This window comes from Salvia splendens, unplaced genomic scaffold (assembly GCF_004379255.2).
Source record: "Salvia splendens isolate huo1 unplaced genomic scaffold, SspV2 ctg609, whole genome shotgun sequence".
Lineage (NCBI taxonomy): Eukaryota > Viridiplantae > Streptophyta > Magnoliopsida > Lamiales > Lamiaceae > Salvia > Salvia splendens.
This window is the reverse complement of record NW_024599270.1, coordinates 9,706-22,827: the sequence shown is the minus strand read 5'-3', so window position 1 is coordinate 22,827 and position 13,122 is coordinate 9,706. Positions and strand designations below refer to the sequence as shown.

General features: G+C 38.0%; 2 protein-coding genes across 2 annotated transcripts; both read left to right on the top strand.

The window, feature by feature from the left end:
- Positions 1–301: 301 nt before the first annotated feature.
- Positions 302–5,241, top strand: LOC121790744 (OBERON-like protein). Its single transcript, XM_042188879.1, has 3 exons — positions 302–456; positions 3,093–4,252; positions 4,373–5,241. Exons 2-3 carry the CDS (start codon positions 3,121–3,123, stop codon positions 4,969–4,971), a joined length of 1,731 nt encoding a protein of 576 aa, XP_042044813.1. The 5' UTR covers positions 302–456; positions 3,093–3,120; the 3' UTR covers positions 4,972–5,241.
- A 2,593-nt stretch (positions 5,242–7,834) lies between these two features.
- LOC121790747 (CASP-like protein 2B1) lies at positions 7,835–10,108 on the top strand. The gene is made up of 3 exons (XM_042188881.1): positions 7,835–8,583; positions 8,667–8,799; positions 9,643–10,108. The coding sequence occupies exons 1-3, from the start codon at positions 8,360–8,362 to the stop codon at positions 9,889–9,891; spliced, it is 606 nt and encodes a 201-aa protein (XP_042044815.1). The 5' UTR covers positions 7,835–8,359; the 3' UTR covers positions 9,892–10,108.
- Positions 10,109–13,122: the final 3,014 nt, after the last annotated feature.

Genomic DNA, 13,122 nt, shown 5'->3' with positions numbered 1-13,122 from the left:
AGACGCCTGTCATCGTCCGCCGATCCCGCAATGGGTCGCCTGATGGCTCGGACGATAGCCTATCGTCCGCGCCATAGGGCGCGCCCTATAGATCGGCCGCGGACGAAGGGGACGGACGATGGCGGGCACCCACAATGGGGGCATCGTCCGCGCTCGAGGACGATGGACGCCATAGGGCGTGCCATCGGGCGGCCCATTGCGGGTGCCCCTATAATTTAAATTTATGATATTCAAAATAAAGTATTCAACCATCGTCTTCTCATTAAATTAAATAAAAAATAAAGGGAAATAAACGAACAAAAGTCAAGGTAGAGCTTGTCAAAGTCTTCAAGCCAGAACAGCACCGCGAAATGCTCTGCTGGGTTAGGGTTTCTACATTTGAACGGGAATAAATCCTAACTGTTCAATTATTAAGGTGGAGATTCAACTTTGTTTCCTTCGAATTTCTATACGCAGGTAAACTCTGATTCTTAATTTCATTAGTGGCTCCTCGATTTCATTTTACTGGCTCTAGATATTGCTTTTTGAATTCATCAAATTCTGTTGCCCGATTGAATTGATTATTGCTTTGGAGATTTCATTTGTTCATCTAATTTTTGTGATTTTCAACTCTTGTATCGCTTCTGTTATCCCAAGTAATTGCGCAAGCTTTTTTTTAAGTAATTTAATTATTTGAGGTTTAGAAATTTAAAATTGGTAAGTAATAAGAGAACTCGGTTTGATAGGAATTTCTGTAACGCTGAAAAATGACTTGGACCTTACACAGGCCGATTAAGTTTGCCTTGTTTTCTTATTTATAGTTTTGGTGTTACGCTGGCTCATGTTGTTGTAGGTATGAGAAAATGTATATGTTAAATTGGTTTTAGGATGGAGAAAAAATGTCTTCTTTTATGAAATGGTGAAAGGAATTTTTAAATAAATGACACTTGAATAGATGATTTAGACTACTCTGTTTCCGATTACCCTAATTCAAAATGTGGGGGTCGAACCCAGAAATCTATATAAAGTGCAGAATAGTAAGATATGGAGACAAAAATCTTCACTTGGAAACCCAAATCAGAAAAACCACTACTAGACTGTTGTCCATAAAAGTCGACTATGTAAATAACAGGGGTTCAAAAATCTCACTAAATTGCAGATGGAAAATCATAAAAATATTTAATGTAACCTTAAGGAAAGAGCTATTTTATGATGGAAAGTTTTCACTTTTTGTTAAGTTTGCTGACTGAAAACTCTCCTGTGATCTTACTTTCATACCTTGTTATTGTTGGTAACATACAGTTTAGTTGATATAGCAGAGGAGCTTAAAGTTAAAACATATTACAAATTTATTTCTTTGTTATGGCTATATAAGCATCTGCACAAGCAAGTCTCATAGGCAGGGTGGTGGCTGGGGTGTAATTTTCGAGTTTAAATATCAAGTGTAAAGCTCACACAAGTTTAATTAATTAACTCTAATATTACAACGAATCTGCAAGAATACAGAGTCGAATGTAGTATTTCGAGTGTCGATCCACAGGGAAGGTAAAGTTTATTTAACTCCATCACGACTAAAATACATACTAAAATGGATTTTGATTGAAGGGTTTTGACTTCTATAAGCTAATGATAAAATAAAGCTACAAGTTAATTAACGAGAGACTATTTGAATGGGAAAATATGTCACTCCAAGTTGCTCACTAAGCTTGTATGGTTCTACACATATATCAAAAGCACATATTTGGGATTAATTAATCTACCTAATCGCTTGCACTGAACATGTTTGCGACGTATAGTTCATAGTCAGCTGAACACTTGTTCCATGAACTAATCTTCAACGTTTACAAGCTCCTACGGAAGCGCTAGAGAAAGAAGCATCTACTATGATCACCTACTTAACCCACTATCGAATTATCCTTTGAACAATTCTAATTCAATAACAATCCAACAATCAAACATTCCTAAACTATGTTAAAGAGACAATAGCATAAGAAATAACATCACTACATTATTAGCCAAAAACATAGTGAATAAATATTGAGCACATTGTTGGACACAAACATATGAGATCAATGGTGTAAAAACATCCATACAAAGCCTAGATTACAACTTGGAGCAACATAGAGAGTTTAGCCTAAACACATGGTGAAATTTGCAACTAAAACCATAGGAAGCATGCTCTCGTTAAGTGGAATTGGATTCGTAAACGGAGCGTCGGAATGATGGCCGAAACGAATTTTGTCGCCACCCAAGTCAACTCTCTTTCCTCAATTTTTGTTGAATCATTAATGCTCCCCTCAGAAACGTCCCATCACTCTCTCTCTTCTCTGCAACTGCCGAAAGAAACTGCCTTTGCAGTTATCATTTATCCACCCGGCCGGGTGGTATTTTTTAACTGAAAAATCACCCGACCGGGTGACTTGAAATCGACCCCTCCTGGACTTTCCATGCCTCGCGAAAATCACCCGGCCGGGTGTATTATTGGGCATGAAATTAACCCGGCCGGGTGGCCAATTTTTAGAGCTCTCTGCACAGCTTTTTAACTATCCGAGCTTCATTCCTTGTTTCACCATTCATTCATCTTCCTGCACCACAAAACATACTTTTGCAAGCATCAAACTATATAATCATGTAAAGTTAGGGGAATAACAATGTACAATTTGATTCACATCAGTGGCTATCAAATTTGATTGCCTCTTCTTTGCTGGAAAACGTGTGCATGCTTGCTGCTGTTTAATTCATTTTCTTGTTGCACTAAATGCATATAAATCTTGTATTTCAAATTTGTGATCATGAAGCTCGGGCTTGTTGAACCACTCTTAAATCCACTTGGGTTGGTATCTGTACAAGTTTGTACCAGATATTTGCTTACATTGTTTACTTGAATTCATAGTGAGAAGTGTTGGTTCATTTCAGTTGTTAAAATATGGGTCTAATATTTTCCTTAACTTATTTTCAGTTTCATGAGATTGCTCTAAGTTCCAAAACCTACACTTTGATACCAAAATTTGAAATTTACTAGTAGTTAACTAAAAACGTTCTCTAGGTCACGATGGCTAGAACATTACAATTTAGTAGTCATCTCATATTGTGCTCCAATTTTATCTCTGCAGGAGTCCAGATCGTTAAGGGCATCTTCAAATGGGGACATCCTCTGGAGCTCATAACAATGACCAATCGTCAATGCTTCCTCCTCGGCAACAGCAACGGTCTGGAGGAGGTGGGCTTCAGACATTCCTCCCATTGGTGTCTTCAGATGCCTATGGATCTTCAAATCATCATGAGCGCGGCCCAAATTCTGATCAGGTCCGTGAATCCCCATCTGAAAGTGCTGGTTCCAGAGAAACTTGGCCTACAGCTGATGCTTTGGTAGCAAAGAGACTGGAGAAAGAAAAAGAAAGAGAGAATGGTTTCCCAGAGCAGTCTGTCATGCATCATATTGCCAGTTCAGATAAGTTGTCTCTCATGGATGTAGCTAGAGAAAGAGTGGAAACTATAGCAGAGAAGATGCAAAATCTTCCAGATGAGTATCTCGATAAGTTTAAGTACGAACTTCGGGCCTCTCTTGAAGGTTTAGGCGGTTCACAGCAGAAAGAAGAGTTCCTGTTTTTGCAGAAGATGGTTCAGAGTAGGGGCAATTTGACAGAGAAAACACTTACTCTGGCACACAGGGTTCAGCTCGAGATCTTGGTTGCAATGAAGACTGGAATTCAAGCATTTTTACATCCTGGCGTCAGTCTATCACAAGCTTCTCTTATCCATATATTCTTGTATAGGAAGTGCAGAAACATAGCATGCGGAAGCACATTACCGGCTGAGGACTGTGCCTGTGAGTTGTGCTCAAGAAGAAATGGGTTCTGCAACCTCTGCATGTGTGTGATCTGCAACACTTTTGATTTTGAGGTCAACACATGCCGCTGGATTGGGTGTGATTCTTGCTCTCACTGGACTCACACCGACTGTGCTATTCGAAATGGACAGATTAGCATGGGTCCTTGTGGTAAAAATGGGTTGAGCTCAGCGGAGATGCTCTTTAGGTGCCGAGCTTGCAGCCGAACATCTGAGTTGTTTGGGTGGGTGAAAGATGTCTTTCAGCAATGTGCACCAAGCTGGGATAGGGATGTTTTGATTAGAGAGCTTGACTATGTAAGTAGAATTTTCCGCGGGAGTGAGGATTCAAGAGGCAGGAAATTATTATGGAAATGTGAAGAGATTATACAGAAATTGAAAATTGGGGCAGCAGATTATAAAGTAATCTTGATGTTCTTTCAAGGTAGAGACAGAGAGCTTTACTAATGCCATATTACATCTGTGCTCATTGATTACAATTAATTTTTATGTATCTCCTTTCTCGTTGGTGTTAACTGTGCTCAAAATATTGTTTCTTCAACAGAGCTTGAAGATTCGTTCAAAAATCAAGACAACGAAGATGCTGGCAAGATGCTGTCTCCACAGGAAGCATTCAATAAGACTGCAGAAGTAGTGCAGGAAGCTGTTAGAAAGATGGAAATGGTAGCTGAGGAGAAGATGCTGATGGTCAAAAAGGCTAGATTTTCGGTCGAGGCTTGTGATCAGGAGCTCAAAGATAAAGAGAGAGAAGTTTCTGAACTGAAGGAGAGGCAGAGGAAGAAGATGCAGATCGATGAGCTTGAGAGTATTGTAAGACTCAAACAGGCTGAGGCTGATATGTTCGAGATGAAGGCCAATGAGGCCCGCCGAGAAGCTGAGAGGCTGCGCAGAATCGCACTTGCCAAGACTGAGAAGTCAGAGGAGGATTACGCTAGTAGGTATCTCAAACAGAGACTGCATGAAGCCGAAGCAGAGAAGCAGTATATTTTTGAAAAGATCAAGCTCCAGGAGAGTTCAAGAGCGCCCCAGAGCAGCGGTGGTGCGGACGAGTCGTCTGAGATGTACAACAAAATCCAAGACCTGCTCAAGAACATGTACAGCACGCCTCCGAAGGCGGACGGCCCATCTAAATTAGGTACTTAAACATTTGAGTTGGATCTTTCTATGTGAATGATAGGTTGTTGCACTGATTTATTCATGTGTATTGTTGTCATTTGATTATGTTTGTTGTATGTGGTGAGAATTGGACAAGATTCAAGAATCAAAACAATCAGTCTCGTTTAAGCCTAGTGATTAATACTAGTATTTGAAATGGGGCCATAAACTCAGCCCAAGACTGCCTCATACTACTATACAATATGAAAGGAAATTTTAATTGTTGGTGTCAATAAAGATGATGCAATGGTGACCATACTTGTCCGTTTCCGATCTTACCTAACAACCACTCAATGCTTTATCATATACCTACTGATTTTTATTTGTGCCCACAATTATATGCTCCTACTTCGGTTCAGAATTTCTACCTTTATTTCTCAATTGAGATCCACCATATTTGAATTTTGATAGCAAATTTCTCAAAAAAGTTATATAAATCAATTATTTCAACCTCATTGATAGTGCATGAAATACTAAAACATGCATGTAAAAAAACACTCTGAAAAGAAGAAGATAAAATCGAAGGAAAAAGGTGGATGAATTCATTAATGCCAAAAAAAAAGGTGGATAGAGAATTTTCCTCCTAACGAAGACTATGCAGCTAAAATCAATTAGGGTTGACAAAATAATCAATTAATGTAAGACTTGGTATGTTAAAAAATTAGGAGGCGTATCGTAGACAAATGTTTAATTAGGACTAGGGTCTTAATCCTCATCTATTTGGGACAATATGTTTCTCCTTTTAATTAATAGGTGGGGTTGGCAAAATTAGGAAAATGAAATAAATGATAGATTATTATTTATTATCAATTCTATTTAAAAAGAGGTTGCACACAACTTTGTCATTTCTGCATTTCACACGAACTTTAAACTTGACATATAATATCACGAGCTTATAAAATTGTTGCATTTTTATCACCGGCAACAAAATATGACTACATTAAAATGAGATAGATAATCATATCTGTATTGGAGGGACTCTGTAATCACATAACTATCATTTTTCAGTGGTAATCCTATCTGACGTGTTATGATGGTAAGTGAAATGTAGTCGTATTTGGTCGCCGGTGATAAAAATGCAACAATTATATACGTTTGTGATATTATATGTCAAATTTAAAATTCGTGTGAAAACAAACTTTTGGACTGTTTCCTGATATTTTGCGATAGTACCCTTTTTTATTTAAGTATTTAGGCGATTAGAAATAAACCCAACAGTCAAAAACAAAACAAATACTCCTATTAATGAATATGGCCCTTAATTGCAACCACTTTATTTATTAGGCCATACACAATGGGGCGCCCTAAGCGCGCCCTAAAGCCCGCCCTATGCACCGCCACGTCAGCATTTTTATCCTTCTGCCCTTCCACCTGCAGTGGCGCGCCCTAAGGGACGCCCTAAGTATTTTCTTCTATTTGAATATTTAAATAACTACAAAAATTGGGAAAGACCTTCATTTCATTTACAAAATTAATACATTACAATACGGATTAAAAAAAAATACGCAAACTCAACGACGGCGGTTACAGACCCACACTTCTTCAATCATGTCGTTCATGAGCTGCGCATGGTCGTGTTGGTTGCGCATTGAGGCCTGTCTAGATAGAACCTCATTGAAGCCCGTCGGTAATCCTCGAGCGGGAGGCGCGGTCGCCGTGCTGGAGGAGTTGGATGCAATTTCGTCATCGGTCCAATTGGTGATGCTCTCACCTTCATGTTCGATTATCATGATGTGCAAGATTATGCACGCATACATGACATCGGTGCGGATTTCCTTGAACCAGAGACGCCCCAGCCCTTTCACTATTGCCCACCGTGATTGGAGCACACCAAATGCCCTCTCCACATCCTTGCACTATAGGCCTCGACAACTCCCCTACAAAATCTCTTCAGGCACTTGCGGCCTGTTGTATCCCCGACGTGGAGGTACTCGTCGAACATGTCGGCGCTGGTGCCGTAGGCCAACTGCCGGAGTGCAACTGTGCACTTTTGCAACGGCGTAAGCCCGGGTCCGCCGATGCCATCTTCCCGATACTGGAAGTATTCATCGCGTGACTGCAACGTCTGGACAATACTGAGAAAAAGGTAATGAGGCATTCTAAACCGACGGCGGAAAACAGTCGGGCACTACCGTGGTTGCTCGGAAAAATAACCTGCAAATAGACGTTCATGAGCTGCGGCGTGATCGCGTCGGACAGACTTCCGACGTCGAATAAGCCTGGGGATCTGCTCCGCCGCCGCCGCCTCCTCGCGTTGAATTATGGCTAAGCATTCCGCCATTGCGTCGTGCACGACTGCATTTAAGGCTCGAGTCAAGGTCAGACTACCTTCCTCCGAGGAACTCCGGTCGTCGTCGTGATTTATTTTGGCTTGTGAAATTTGGAGAGATGTGAGAGATGAGAGAACTGATGCGAGAAATATTCGTATGAAAAATGAATGACAATCGAGGTGTAAATTGACAAATTTCGAATTTAAAAAATAAAAAATAAAAAAAACGCGTTGTATCGTCCGCGCCTCCCAGGCGGACGATGACACGGACGATGCCCTATCGTCCGCGGACTAAGTGTCGGACGCGGACAATGCATCGTCCGTCGTCCTCGGAGCCACAGTGGCGGACGATAGCGCGCCCGATGCATCTGGCGCGCTATCATCCGCCCCATTGTGGACGTCCTTAATCATAATTGCCAAGCTCACCAACTTTACCATTTCTGCATCTCCATATCTAACTCAATTCAACCAAGAATTGAATTTTTAGTCTTGATAGTGACACGTCGAATACTCCCTCCCTCTCGTGTCAAACTATGGCTAATCTAATCATGAATTCCACCACTAATATCTCACTTATCTCACTCCAACCACCACGATGAACAAACCCAAATTGCAAAAAAAGTCTCTTTATTAATAGGGCTCTCTTCTTGAAAGCTGAAGCAGATGTCCGATCTTCCCACATTCAATGTTAATTTTGTTACTATTCATTAAATGCTCCATCAATTCTTGAAATTAGGTATTCTTACACATTAGGGAAAACTAAAAGACTTGATCTTTGTTGTTGATTTTATGGTAGGACCCCACATCTCCAAACTTGGCACAAGGATAACCCTTAAAAACACCATTTGATTTAAGAATTTTGCAGATAGTATTTCGCAAATATATATTGGAAATATACAGTGCATATGTGGTTGTCTATATAAGTGCTGGGAACGTAGGTAGGTGAAAAAATTTAATTTTAGTATTACTACATCCTCCCCTTTCTTGACTGTCTTGAGTGTGTGTGTGTGTGTGTGTGTGTGTGTTTAGGTTTTCTTGCTAGTACAGTTTGTGGGTGTTGTAGCACTGTTTCAAAGTTCCAATCTTGGTAAGAATTAGTGTGTGGAGATGAGTTATCTTGGTGTGGGTGTGAGTCCTGGCAATGTTCCTGTGTTCCACGGCAGCAATCTGAGGGTGTTGGACAAGAGAGTGAGGCTTGCAGAGCTGATTCTGAGGTGTTTGATCTGCGCTCTAGCAGTCGTTTCTGCTGTGCTAATTGGGACTGACACTCAGGTTAAGGAGTTCTTCACTATCAAGAAAAGGGCCAAATTTACAGACATGAAAGCACTTGTGTAAGAGAGATCTTGAGATTGTTATACACTGATTGATTTAGAGGCTTCATCTCATGTGTTTACTGATTTGTGGTGATTTGCAGTTTCTTGGTGGTGGCAGATGGGATTGCGGCTGCCTACTCTTTTTTCCAGCTTGTGAGGTGTGGTGTGAGTATGGTTAGAAGGAGTGTGCTCTTCAACAAGCCCTTGGCTTGGGCCATTTTCTCTGGGGATCAGGTATCACTTTTTTTTTACTTCATTTTTATGCAGATTTGTTTCTGTTTCCTCATATGATGATGTTGTTAAGTCATGTTTCTAGCTGAATTAGCTTATTACAGTCTGTTTGTCTTGTTTAAGTTTAGTTTTGCTTGGGAAGAGGGAAAGGATAGGGATTATACAGCTTGTGATTTTGCAAAATGTGTGATTTTGTTTAGTTTTTTTTATCTTTCTTTTCATGTTTGGATCTTCTTTTCAGTTCATCTATAAGCTTGTGTCTAAATAATAGAAGATCCCATTTGGTGGTAGTTTTCTGAGATCCATTCTTGTTAAGATGAGAAAAAGGCACTTTTGTATCCTCTAGTTTTTAAGAAGTCCAATTTTTTAGCTTACAATCCATATCTTTAAGTTAAGTTAAAAAAAGCTAAGTTGTAGATAAAGCTTGAACATTATTGGTTGGATTGGAGCAAGTTTGTTGGGAAGCAGAGTGAGAATGCAAGAGATTTTTGGGTGAGGGTAAAATCCTCTGAATTAGCATTTTGCACTTGTTAGCACACACCACGACTACGAGCCACCCCACTCATTACGCAGGGGTGCTTGCCTGATTAACGAACACGACACTTAATATAAAGGTGGTGTGATTTTTTGGAAGTGAAGTAGGAACATTGGTGAATCGAATTAGCATTTTGCACATGTTAGCACACATCACGACTACGAGCCACCCCACTCGTTAGGAATTGGTGCTTGTCTGATTTTAACGAACACGACACTTATACAAGGGTGGTGTGAATTTTTGTGAGGGAATTAGGAAAATTAGTAGTATGCATTGGCTTTGTTTGTAACGTGAGTGATTTGATTCGTCAGATATTAGCGTACTTGAGTATGGCTGCAGTGGCGGCCTCTGTTCAATCAGCGGTGTTCTCCAAATACGGGCAGACAGAGCTGGAGTGGATGAAGACATGCACATTGTTTGGGAAGTTCTGCAACCAAATCGGAGAAGGCGTGGCCACATCAGTAGCGATGACCCTCTCCACGCTCATCCTCTCCGCTATCTCGGCTTTCAGCCTCTTTCGACTGTATGGAGACAACGGGAAGGAAACTGGGAGATGGTAGAACCACTTTGACATCAACATGTCTCTTTGTTTTCTCTCTGAAAAGAAGTGAATTAGTGTAGGATTGTTGTTCAGTGTAATATCAGTTTGTGCTTTGGTTTGTAGTATAATAAACTACAATGTTTGTTTTGTATCTTGTGAAGCTTTTCGTGTTACCTCAGATTATTTATTGTATTCTATTATACCTTTTCATATTATTAAATTATTTATTCACAAAATTTAAATTTATGAAACAATTACTAGAACCGAAAGAAAATCCAATGCCTTAATTAAGTACTCCCTCCGTCATAAGATAGTTGAGTCTTTTTTTTTCTCTCATTTTGTAAAAATAATAATAAATGGAGTAGTTAATATGGCAAGACAGAGTTAGTAAAAAAGAGAATAAAGAGAAGAGTTTTTTTATATTATTATCTCTTACTTACTCTTTTACCACATTAACTATTTATTACTATCTCCGTTAAAAAAAGGCAAGTTTTACCATTTTGGACCACTATCAAAATTATACTACTACTTTCTAAATATGAAAAGTTTTAAATATTTAAATACTATTAATAAGGTGGATCCATAATCCACTAATACTACTCATCTTTTACTTTTTTTCCTATCTTTTACTTTATCAATTTCACATTAAAATTCGTGTTATACACAACTATGTCTATTTTTGGTAGATGGAGGTAGTATAATTTTTTCAAAACGAGTGCGAAAAAGAACAACTGAACATAGCAATATTAATAAAAGCCCAGCCCGCCTCACACATGGGCCCCAATATAGGCGGGCCTGGCCAGGGCGGCCCACTTGACAACTCTATTTAAGACCACTTAATTGCTCTTTTCCCATAAACAAATAAAGGCATGCACAAAAGGGGAAATTATAATCTCCACTTTCGGCCTTTTCCACAAGAAAAAAGTTTTTAAGATGAATATATCTAATTAATTATAATACTGAAAATGCAAATATTAATAATTTGGATGAGAAAAAGGTAGTAAAAAGTTTTTCTTACAAACAAAAAAGGAAATAATATTTAAATCTTATCTTTTAATTGGTTTCTACATAATGATATAATAATACTTTGTGAAGAGAAAAGGAAAAGATAATAATAGTTTTTCTTCAAAAAAGGAAAATGTCATTTGAATTTCAACCTGTGATTAGGGGTGAGTAGGTACGGTATACCTTGCCGAAACCACCATACCGTATACCTTATCTTGAATACGGTATGCGAAAAAATCATACCTTTACCTTATCAAAGTTTTCGGTATACCTTATTTTCGGTATGATGAATTTCCATACCGATACCGTACCTCATTTTCGGTATACCATACCGAAGTTCGGTATACCTGACTTTCAGCATCAATTAAAATAGAAAATTAGAGTTTTTAGAATATTATTTATATTTTATAATTTTAAAATAAATTAAATATAATTTATTCATAATTATATGTATATTTCACAATAGATTTTATAATTTAAAAATATATAAATATATTTTATATATAATTGTGTTTATATTTTTGTGGTATATACCTTAGTTTACGGTATATACCTTAATTTACGGTATATACCGACTTTCGGTATGCAGCGGTATACCGCGGCATTTGAAAATCCATACCGTTACCTTACCGGTAAGGTATCATACCGTACCGAAAGTCACGGTATACCAAAAATTCGATATTTTCGATATTTTTTCGGTACGATAAGACCGGTATTTCGGTATTTCGATATTTTTCCCCAGCCCCTACCTGTGATTGACTTATAACGAAATCTTGCAACAGTTTTAGAAGATTTTTTAATGTTAATGAACTTCTTTTGCCGGACAAGCCATATATTCTTAAAATATTAAAAACAATTATGATGATAACGCTATATGTGAAAATATTGTATCTAAATTAGTTTGGACATTAATTACAATTTCCATGCCTACACCTATTAAAGGTGACATTTACACGTTAAAAAAAATCTTTTCTTAGAAATTAAATTCACCAAAATAGTTAATTTAACAAGAAAATCTTGCTTTTTACTGTAATAAAATCACAACGTATCTTCGAAACATGAAATTTTTGTATATTGCTATTAACTTCTATAGGCATGTGACGTCTGCATATAAATCTTTTCACATTAACTACAAATTACCTCTTTATTGATAAACAAAAAAATAAGAAAATTATTCTACATAAGGCAAAGGTCTCATTTCAACATCTCTTCCCTTGCAAAAAAAATCAAATCTTGTTAACATGGTAATCCTCAAACCCCAAGTCCATGTTTGTGAAGATTTATTGATTGCAAATTGTAATGGAATTGAAATATTCTTGCTTGTTCATTGACAGCATTTCTTCCAATCATACTAAAAAATCTGAATTTTTGTTGTGAAGTTCTTGTGTTGAGAATGGGAAATGGTTTTTGTTAGTTGTGTTGGTTTTATCTTTAGGTGATTTTGTAATGAAAGTAGTGTTTGTTGTAGACGGTGTCGAAGAGGGTGGCGGAGAAGAAGGTGGCGAAGTTCGAGAAGAACATAAGCAGAAGAGGAGGGGCTTCCAACAAGACCGCCTTGGAGCCGTCTCACATTGCTCTTATTCTCTTCGTCGTCTTGGCCGTTGCCTCCTGTAAGCTTCCCTGCTTTTCTATTCATTATTCTTCATTTATTTTTGTTTAGATTAGTTTGTTTTATTTGTTGATGTAATTTGCAGTTATCTTCCAAGTGGTGAGGATGGCAATGAATGGTGGAAATCCGGAGCAAGAGTACTCTTGATGTTGATGACACCCACTTTGAAATCATAATCTCATTTTTTGTTTGTATTGAGCTACAAATTGGAGCAATAAAATGCTTTAGATTTAAACTAACCATTTATTATCCTTGTTATTTTCATGGAAGAATGCAGATTTTAGTGATTATGATTTCTTTATGTTTAGTGTTGTTTTCATTAACATCAAGCCATTCCATTATTGTTAAGTATAAGAGCATAATTAACAAAACTAAGTATAAGAACATAATTTCATTTAAGAATTACAAGAGAGATTTAACATGCCATATATTCCACCAATTGCCCTCTCAAATATTTCATTCAAACTAAACTACTCCTCTAACATATTTTTCATATTCCAACAAAACATCCATAATTTGTTATACAAAATTTGTCTACTTGCAAAATCATAGATGCCATTGAAGCTATTTTCTGATGTAGGAAACCTATTTTCTCACAACAATGGAAGCTGAGCTTGACTTGCAAAACCTCAAAAA

Coding starts and splice junctions, on each gene's coding strand:
- LOC121790744 (XM_042188879.1), top strand. CDS start 3,121: ATGGGGACATCCTCTGGAGCTCATAACAATGACCAATCGTCAATGCTT. Junction 4,253..4,372: donor AATCTTGATGTTCTTTCAAG/GTAGAGACAGAG, acceptor TTTCTTCAACAG/AGCTTGAAGATTCGTTCAAA.
- LOC121790747 (XM_042188881.1), top strand. CDS start 8,360: ATGAGTTATCTTGGTGTGGGTGTGAGTCCTGGCAATGTTCCTGTGTTC. Junction 8,584..8,666: donor ACAGACATGAAAGCACTTGT/GTAAGAGAGATC, acceptor GGTGATTTGCAG/TTTCTTGGTGGTGGCAGATG. Junction 8,800..9,642: donor CCATTTTCTCTGGGGATCAG/GTATCACTTTTT, acceptor TTGATTCGTCAG/ATATTAGCGTACTTGAGTAT.